At 42.9% G+C, this 10,000-nt stretch overlaps 1 protein-coding gene across 6 annotated transcripts in view; it reads left to right on the top strand.

The window, feature by feature from the left end:
* Rim (Rab3 interacting molecule) overlaps positions 1 to 10,000 on the top strand; it is a 187,256-nt gene that overhangs the window by 97,680 nt on the left and 79,576 nt on the right. For all 6 annotated transcript variants that reach the window (XM_086546316.1, XM_043006074.2, XM_043006073.2 and 3 more), the window contains exons 5-9: positions 529 to 748; positions 1,056 to 1,235; positions 2,246 to 2,379; positions 4,419 to 4,549; positions 6,070 to 6,235. In XM_086546316.1, coding sequence (XP_086402442.1) covers positions 529 to 748; positions 1,056 to 1,235; positions 2,246 to 2,379; positions 4,419 to 4,549; positions 6,070 to 6,235 — 831 coding nt within the window. The remainder of the gene's footprint in view (positions 1 to 528; positions 749 to 1,055; positions 1,236 to 2,245; positions 2,380 to 4,418; positions 4,550 to 6,069; positions 6,236 to 10,000) is intronic.

Here is a 10,000-nt window from a genome sequence, read left to right as displayed (position 1 = left end):
GAGTATGATTCAAGTCCGAGGACTAGTTCTTGATTCCTTTCTCATTCTTATTCTTTTCCTTTAGGGGGGGAGGGGGTGGGGGTGGGGCTCAAGAGGGTTTTCCTTTTTTTCTCTCTATATCTTTTTCTCTCTCTTATGTGATCATTCCTTTGCGTGCCTGTGAGCTGTGATTCACCAGCATTCCCCCTTTTCCACACGTTATACACTAATCTTTGTATCATAACCGACCTTCATCACGCTAAAACATCGACTTGTGCTTCACATGTACAGCAAAACTTCCATGTCTTCGACTCTTCTCTCTATTTCTTTCTCTATCTCTCTCTTTCTCTTTGGTTCATTTTCCCATATTTCTTACTGTCTGGGTCGCCGTTGTGGCGAGCTCCCCCCTTTCACCGCCTTCCGTGTCTGGTATGAGGCCGCTTCCTCACCCCACGTGGGTGTCCTGTACTCACGTGTGCGGTTCGCTTCCTCACGTGACCTAACTTGTGGCTGATGCATGACTGACCTGGTGCCACCATGACCCCGCAGCACCCAGTCTCGTGGCAGCCTAGCCAGGACGGAACACGCATGATCGGACACATGATTCTCAACAAGTACATCAAGGGCGAGGTGGGGCCGACCTTCAGCGCCGCCATTCTCGGCCTCAAGGTCGGCGGAGGCCAGATTCTGGAGAGCGGGAAGACCGGCGCTCTCATTGAGAAAGTCAAGAAGGGGAGTATAGCGGACACAGTGGGGCACCTCAGACCAGGTAAACGCGCTTTTCGTACCTCTACTTTTCTTTTTCTTTTCGTTTTGTTCTTTTTCTGTGACTGCATGCAAACAAAAAAAATGGTGCATCGGAAGGAAATGGACGTTACACTAAGCTTCTGTTTTTTAATTGACTGGATTGGTGCTTATTTTTTATTTCCTCATAATTACCCACGTCTATCAGACTGAATGATGTCACTACAGATAATGAGCAAACCAAATCGTACCTCAAACCAGCCATCATTAACCCCGGTTTCCTCCTTCCTCCTCCTCCTCCTCCCGCCCCGTCCTCACGCGCCACTCCGAAGGTGACGAAGTTCTCGAGTGGAACGGACGGTCCTTGCAAGGGAAGACCTTCGAGGAAGTGTACGACATCATCTCCGAGTCCAGACAGGAGCCGCAGGTGGAGCTCATCGTGTCCCGTCAGCTGTCGGACGTCGGACGCCAACCTGCGCGGCGCTACACCGTCGGCGGGCTCGCGTCCAGAGGTGGGTGCTCGCTCGCTCGGCTTTTGAAGAGGAGAGAGAGAGAGAGAGAGTGAGAGAGAGAGGGAGGGAGAGAGTGAGTGAGTGAGTGAGAGAGAGAGAGAGAGAGAGAGAGAGAGAGTGTGTGTGTGTGTATGTGAGTGAGTGAGTGAGTGAGTGTGTTAGTGTGTGTGTGTGTGGGGGGGGGGGGTCTATGTCTGTGTGAGATACAGAGAGAAAGAGAAAATGTGTTTGTGTGTGTGTGTATGTGAATGTATTTGTGTATTAATGTATCCTATTTTCGGAAAGTAAGAGAACATTGATAAATAATTGTGTCATTAAAAAAACGATAGAGATGCAGTAGATTTGCCTTATATGATATGTCTTTAAAATTTTAAGAGTAGGAAGTAGAATTTAAACTTATAAATCTCCATTAAAATTAGGAACATTAAACTTTGTGGATAAGAACACGATGTCAGTGAAAACGATGGAAACAGAAAACGGAAACATTATGTCAATAAAGAGCTGAGTATAGAAAACGCAAATACTATTTACTCGTACTTACTTCTTTAATATAATGAGTTTAGAGAACCTGTGGATAGGCAGGGGCTTCATTTGATTGGTTTTTCACGCCAGTGTTGGTGGTGGCACTCTTTTGTCACCCAATTTGATAGATGATGAATGACAAGGGAAATTTTAGAAGAACCACATATGCTTATTTATACCTACACGCACATACACACATGCGCGCGCGCGTGCATGCACTTGTTTGTGTATGTGTGTATGTATGTGTATATGTGTATTGATATATATATATATATATATATATATATATATATATATATATATATTATATATATATTTATATATGTGTGTGTGTATGTGTGTGTATGTATGTATGTATGTATGTGTATGTATATGTAGCATCATACTTCATACCCTCATGTCTTCTCTTCAAAACACTCAAACATGAGAAATGACCTATCTTTTCCCAAATGACCTGAGGTGACTCCGCCCCCTCTCTCCCGTGCCAGGTGACAGCTACGACCCGAGAAAGCTCTCCGAACCGGGACGGGACCGCAGGCCGAGTGTCACCATCACCTCACCCGGTTCGCCTGAAACCTACCGGATAAGAAGCCACTCCCCGTCCATCTCAGGGAAGCTACAGGTGAGTTTCTCGCGTGGGAAGTGCGGTGCCGGGAGGGTAGGAGGCTTATGACGGGTTCATGAATATTCTTTTTTTTTTAAGTTTTTTTGAAGTTCAGAATCGTATGATATATATATAGTTTTTGTAAGCTCAAAATCGTATGATATATTACTTTTTAAAGTTCAGAATCGTATGATATATATATATATATATATATATATATATATATATATATATATATATATATATATATATATATATATAGTTTTTGTAAGTTCAAAATCGTATGAGATATAGCTTTTTGAAGTTCAAATTCGTATGATATATATATAGTTTTTAAAGTTCAAAATCGTATTGAAGTCTTTTTTTAATGCAAATTTGTACGGTACCTTTTAAATACAAGATCTTATTATCCCTTAACAAGCTTAATATCTTTTTGCGTTTGGTCATCTTATATGAATATTCCAAAACCTAGTCATTCTCCTTAAAATTGTCCCTTCCCTTCCTTAGAATAAGATTATCTACTAACCCCCCCCCCCAGCCTTCAATAAATGAATTTTCACTGTGTTCACTCATCCAGTCCCTCACTCCAAGTTCCTTTCGGTTGTGAAATTCTCAACTCCATTCCACTCCACATAGTTTAACTCCTCCACCTTCCCTCCCTCCCTTCTTTCTGTCTCCTTCCCCTTCACCCTTCTCCCCGTTCATAGTTCCTTCATCCTTACAGTCCAGAAGGTCCTCATCTCCCTCTCCCCTTCCTTATCTGCCCCCCCCCCTCTTCCTCTCTCTCCGTCCTCCTCTCTCTCCCTTCCTCTTCTCTCTCCCCCTCCCTCCTTCTCTCTCCCCCTCCTCCTCTCCCCTCTCCTCCTCTACACCCCTCCTCCCCTCTTCCTCTACACCCCTCCTCCCCTCTTCCTCTCCCTCCTCCTCCTCCTCTTCCCCCTTCACCCTCCTCTCCCCCCTTCTTCTCTCCTCCTCCTCTCTCTCCCTTCCTCCTCCTCCTCCTCCCCTCCTCCCCTCCTAGTCCGGTTAGCTCCAACCTCCCTCTCCACCCTCTCCCCCTCCCCCCTCCTCCCTCCTCCTCTCTTTTTATGTTCTTATCCCCCTCCTCCTCTCTTCCCCCTCCTCCTCCCCTTCCTCTCCCCCCTCCTCCTCTCTTCCCCTCCTCTCTTCCTCCCCCCCCCCTCCTCCTCCTCCTCTCTTCCCCCTCCACCTCCCCCCCTTCTACAAGATTCTTCCCCCACCCCACCCCATCCCCTCTAACCTTGGCAATGGCGATGTTTCATTGGTTCTCTTCCCTCTATGCTGGTCTGTGTCTTTGGCGCCTCCCTCATACATAGTGGGCGCGCTGTTCTGTATGCTAATGCCGCCTATTTTTAGTCATGTCTAGGGAAGCTACGGCCGACGCTCCGAAACTGCCTGACGACGGGCGCTGGGATGTATGACTTTTAGTATTGGGGAGACGTACTGGATTTGCGCGAGGCCTATCGCTGCATGAATAAGTTTTTTTTTTAAGGCATTAAGAGCTGAACATTCATTCAATCATGATATTGTTTTCTTGTTAGCGTAAAAGTTTTTTTTTTCTTAATGAGAGTTAAGGCGTAATCATAACATTTTTTTTTGTTTTTTTGTTAGTATGAATTTTTTTGAAAGAGAGATTGGGAGCTGAAACCCCAATCATAACGCTATTTTCTAATCAGTATAAAATGTTGAACGGAGAGGGAAGACTTAAAAACCCAGTCATAATTCTGCTGTCTTATCATGAGATATTGACAGAAAAGAGAAGAATTGAAAACCCAGTCATAACACTGATTTCTTGCCAACATTTAGAAAAAAAAACTGAAAATAAAAGAAAGTCGAAAACCCCAACCCTCAGAACAGTAACAACAACAACAAAAACAAAGAACTCAGCAAAGACGCCACAGAGAACACCACAGCACAACAACAACAACAACAAAAAACAAAGAAACGAACTCAGCAAAGACACACCACAGCGAACACCACACCGCCAGGCCTCCAACGAGTGTAACGCCCTTGCTTTTTCCTCCTTCCACCACCAGCTCAAGTTATGGTTCGAGCCCGCCAACCAGCAGCTCGTGGTCACCATCGTCAGCGCCGTCGACCTTCCTCCCAGACACACAGGGCATCCAAGGAATCCTTACGCCAAGATGTTTCTTCTTCCGGACAGAAGGTGAGTCAGTTGGCGGGGAGAGTGGGTGTGGGTGGGTGTGGGTGTGGGTCACTTTTTTGGGTGGGGAATGGTTTGGTGAGTCACTTTTTGGTGGTAAAGGGAGTGAGGGGGGGGGTGAGTGTTAGATGGGTGATTCACTGTTGTGTGAGTCACTTTTTGGGTGGGTGTGGGTGTGGGTCACTGTTTGGGTGGGGAATGGTTTAGTGAGTCGCTTTTTGGGTGGGGAATGGTTTAGTGAGTCACTTTTTTGGGTGGGGAATGGTTTAGTGAGTCACTTTTTGGGTGGGTGTGGGTGTGGGTCACTGTTTGGGTAGGGAATGGTTTAGTGAGTCGCTTTTTGGGTGAGGAATGGTTTAATGAGTCACTTTTTGGGTGGGGAATGGTTTAGTGAGTCACTTTTTGGGTGGGGAATGGTTTAATGAGTCGCTTTTTGGGTGGGGAATGGTTTAGTGAGTCACTTTTTGGGTGGGGAATGGTTTAGTGAGTCACTTTTTGGGTGGGGAATGGTTTAGTGAGTCATTTGTTGGGTGCGGAATCTTTAGTGAGTCACTTTTTGGGTGGGAAATGGTTTAGTGAGTCACTTTTTGGGTGGGTGTGGGTCACTGGGTGGGGAATGGTTTAGTGGGTCACTTTTTGATGGTGAAGGGAGTGGATGGGGGAGGGGGGTGAGTGTTGGATGGGTGATTCACTGTTGTTATGTGAGTCACTGTTGGGTATTAGTGGAGGGGAGGAGCGGTGAAGTGTATTTAGTGAGTCATTGTGTGATGGTTAAGGGAGGGATGAGTGATGGATAAGTTGTGTGATTCATTATGTGAGTCATTGTTAGGTAGTTAGTGGAGAGGATGAATACACTTAATGTTACTATTATGTTGTCGGTAGAGGAAGGTTTGGAGTAACGGTGAGTCAGGGTTTAAGGGTCTTGGTCTTGGCTGTAGGTTTCGTTTAATCTGAATGGGATGGATTATTTTTTATTCAAACTTGATTACAGTTTGGTAGCTAGTTCGTCCGATTTTTGTTTCAGGGGGTGTTTTGTATCTTATTACCTCTTCTGTATCTTCTACAGCTATATCAAATGTTATTTTTTATGATAATGTTACATTTCTTTGTATGTTGTTTCTCTTATCTTATATTAGGGATCATGTTTTCTTCCCCTTTTCCTGTACAAAATATAATAAATGCAATTCCAGTCATGAATATGCTACTCACCACTGATAAAGCGTCATGCAAGGACACCTGAACTGAAACAATTAAACTTGAAACAGTGGAATGAAATTAGAACTAAAACGCCTAAACAAACCACCTAGACTAAACTAAACTACCTAAAAAATAAAAAAAACTACACACTACACACACACACACACACACACCCACCCACCCACCCACCCACTACAAACACATCAACAACCAGACCCCCTACCCCCATCCCCCATCCCCTATCCCCATCCCCCTATCCCCTATCCCCACCCCCCATCCCCCCCACCCCCTTCGATCTTCCCCTAACACCCTGGTTCCCTCCGCAGTGAGAAGTCTAAACGAAGGACCAAAACCATAGCCAACAGCCTGGACCCGCGTTGGAACCAGACCTTCATCTACTGCCCCCTTCGTCGAGCCGAACTCAAGACCCGCTCGCTGGAGATCACAGTGTGGGACTACGACCGCTACGGCGCCAATGACTTTCTCGGCGAGGTGAGTACGACTTAGGGTTTTTATTTCGAGGGGAGGGGGAAGGGGGTGGTGCATCGGAGAGGAATTGGAGTACGACTAAGGGGTTCTTTCTGCGTGGAAGGGGGTGGGGGGTCGGGCATCGGAGAGGAGCTGGTGTACGACTAAGGGGGTTCTTTCTTTGGGCTGGGGTCGTGCATCGGAGTGGAGCTGGAACACGACTAAGGGGTTCTTTCTGTGTGTGTTTTTTTTCTATATCACATCAGTTATTCTACAGCGTTTTTTTAACCAATGAGTCATGTACAAGATCTACCTGACCTCTGGATATCCTTTTCCTTGTATTTTCAGGGGAAAAGTTTTTATTTCTATCATTATTGTTATCGTTATTGGCGTTGTTAGTTTTGTCATTATCATTATTAGTTATAATAATATTATCATTATTATTATTATTATTATTATTATTATTATTATCATTATTATTATCATTATTATCATTATTATCATTACTACTGCTGCTACTACTACCACTACTACTACTAATAATAATGATAATAATAAAACCATTACTACTACTAATACTACTATTACTACTATTACAACTACTACTACAACTACTATTGCTACCATTTTTACTACTACTACTATTATTGTTATAACATTAGACAATGATAAAAATATAAATACAAAAAGAATAGTAAAAACAAACCTTAGTGAATAGTGTGTATATATACGTTCATTCCCGGCGTTCAGTGCGTTAGGTCAGTGACATCAGACAAAACAAAAACGAAAAATAAAAATACAGGTGCATAAAGGAATGCCACATATATATTATCCTTCACTTCTCAATTAGTTCTCGCTGAAGACGACACTTCTCCTGATCAGGTCACACACAAAGACAGATGAATATGCACCTTCAGTTTTGTTGAGAAAAAAAAATGTATTCTATCCACCGGTTACGAGAGTCACACGCATGCATAATAGATAAAACAAACCTTACGTTATAATGTACTTGAAAACGCAAAGGCAGGAAATAGCAACATAGAGCAACATATAGCAACATAGAGCAACATATAGCAACAAGGCGCACAAGGGATATGGACCCAGAGAGAAACTTAATCCACACGTAAGACTCATTCGCCACTGCTATAGCATGGCAGTATCGACAGTGAATGAGCGTAATAAACTTAACACGAACCCGCCAGCTGTATCCTTCAAGTAATGAATTATTTACAAGTTTAAGGATTTTCAATAATAGGTTATGAGAGTCATTGAAAATCCATGAGGGGTGACGATGGGATGAAGATAGTTTCCATGGGGGAGATGTGATGATGGTATGGGTTGTGATGAGAGGGAAAGAGCGTGAGTGACTGCATTTGTGTGTGAGTAGGAGAGAGAGACAGAGCACAGGGAGGGAGAGAGAGAGAGAGGGAGAAAGAGGGGGTTTAAAGAGAGAAAGTGGGAGGAAGGGAGTGAGGTCGGAAGGGAAGGAGGGAGGGAGAGAAAGAGAGAAAGAGAGAGTGAGGGAAAACGGGTGAGAGAGAGAAACCGAGAGAGAGGGGAGAGGGAGAGGGAAGGAGAGAGGAATAGAGAAAGAGAGAGAGTGGAAGAAAAAAGAGAACGGTAGAAACAGAGAGACAGACAAAGAGAGAAAAGAAATATAAAGACAGACAGAGAAATAGATAACGAATGAACTGAATGTATGAAAAGAGACACCTAAAAGATTGACAAACAAGAAAAAAATAGGATGAACAAAATAAAATAGTGGAATTGCAGATAAACAATAAATGGCTAACCTAACATATACTGATCTAACCTAACCTAACATATTCTAACCTAACCTAACATATACTAACCTAAGCTAACATATCCTAACCTAACCTAACCTAAGCTAAGCTAACATATCCAAACCTAACCTAACCTATCCTAACCTAACCTAACATATCCTAACCTAACCTAACCTAACATATCCTAACCTAAATCTGGGCTATCAGAGAGAGAGACACAATCCTTCAAATTTCCCGCGAAAAATAGTGGCTTGTGTCCGGAAAGTGAAGGTTTAAGGCAGAGGAAAACAGCGTAGGAAAATACATCAAAGTTTGAATGGAACTTTAGATTTTTGCATTACTTTAAGCGGTCGATTTTTTTCTAGTGTCATATTGATATTTTATGGCAGAAAAAAATATGCCATAAACGTAAGCAAATGCGAATACAAACGCACACATAAGCATATCATCTCTCTCTCTCTTTCTCTTCTCTCCCTCTCTCTCTCTCTCTCTCTCTCTCTCTCTCTCTCTCTCTCTCTCTCTCTCTCTCTCTCTCTCTCTCTCTCTCTCTCTCTCTCACTCTCTCTCTCACTCTCTTCCCCCCCAGTCTCTCTATCTATATCTATATCTATCTTTATCCCTCTCTCTCTTTCTCTCTCTCTCTCTCTTTCTATCTCTCTCTTTCTCTTTCTCTCTTTCTCTCTCCCGTTCTCTCCCTCCCTCCCTCCCTCCCTCCCTCTCTTTCTTTCTTCCTATCTTCCTCATTCACCCCTACATATGCACATACGCAGACACAAACAAATGCACCTACACACACACATACACAGACATGAATATATCTATACGAATAGATAGAAAGATATATATATATATATATATGTCTTTGTATACATGTATATGCGTGTGTGACATCGCGTGTGTCTGCAAATAAGTGTATTGAGAAAGGTGGGGCGGCGTATGTGCGTGGTCATGTGCGTGGTTGAGCGTGCATGCTATGTATCATGTAGTGAATATTTGTAAAGTGAATTAAAATGTATCACGGGTCTCGCAAAGTTCAAATTAACAGGTGTGATTTTTTTGTAAAATGACAGATATCTGTTCGTGATTTTACATGACTCCATCTGGTGATAAAATTTGGAACTAGCGCCTGAAAAAGTTATTCAACGAAATTGTACATTTTGTGGTTGGTGTTTATTTTTAAGTGTTCATGTGAAATATGGGAAAAAGTAAGTTCTATAAGTTGGCTATTATTCATTTTCAAATCTATTAAGCAACGAACTCGTTCCATGGCCACATCTGGCGGTTGCTCAGAAGACTGATGTACGATGATGCTTGCTTTTTGTCTAGGCACTCTAGTGGATCCGCGATAGTAATGGTAAAGTATATTTCGATCAAGTTTATTTTCCTAATTGTCATTTCGATTCATAGACTGTATTTTATAGAGATGTAAAAGCAAATGCAAAAATGAGAAGAAAAAAATCTTATGTCGCAGTGCTGTTGTGACGTCACTAAACTTCTCTGACGTCAACACACAGCACAAGCGCCGATGCCGATGTGGAAGGAATTCCGGATCAGTATCTTTCGCCCACACATATCATCTTTTAGATTTGTTTTCGCTCAACAGATGGCAACAATGTCTTGGGCTGTGGGACGTAGGGTGTGGGGGATATTTTCCCTAACTCTTGAAATATATTGATAATTTACTTTTTGTTTTAATAAAGGCAGTGGTAGAACTACAATGGATATTTTCACTTGTTTTGGAGTCGTATGGAAACCGACGTTAGATTGAAAAAAAAAACAGTTACCCATCGTTCCTTTTAGCCTACGTTTTCTTTGATAGAGCGCTCATGACAGAAGTCTTAGGATCTGGTGCGCCGCATTTAACTATACGGAAAATAGTATAAGCGGCTATGCACAAGGAAAAGCTGTCATACTTACTTGTTGATGCCTATGCATTGTCATTCCAAAGATCGATATTGCCATGCATATATAAAGAACGAGAACCAGTTTAACAAAAACCTTGTCC

This window comes from Penaeus japonicus, unplaced genomic scaffold (genome assembly GCF_977035675.1).
Source record: "Penaeus japonicus unplaced genomic scaffold, GWHDUDI00000001_assembly GWHDUDI00000017, whole genome shotgun sequence".
NCBI lineage: Eukaryota > Metazoa > Arthropoda > Malacostraca > Decapoda > Penaeidae > Penaeus > Penaeus japonicus.
This window is presented reverse-complemented; position numbering and strand designations above follow the sequence as displayed.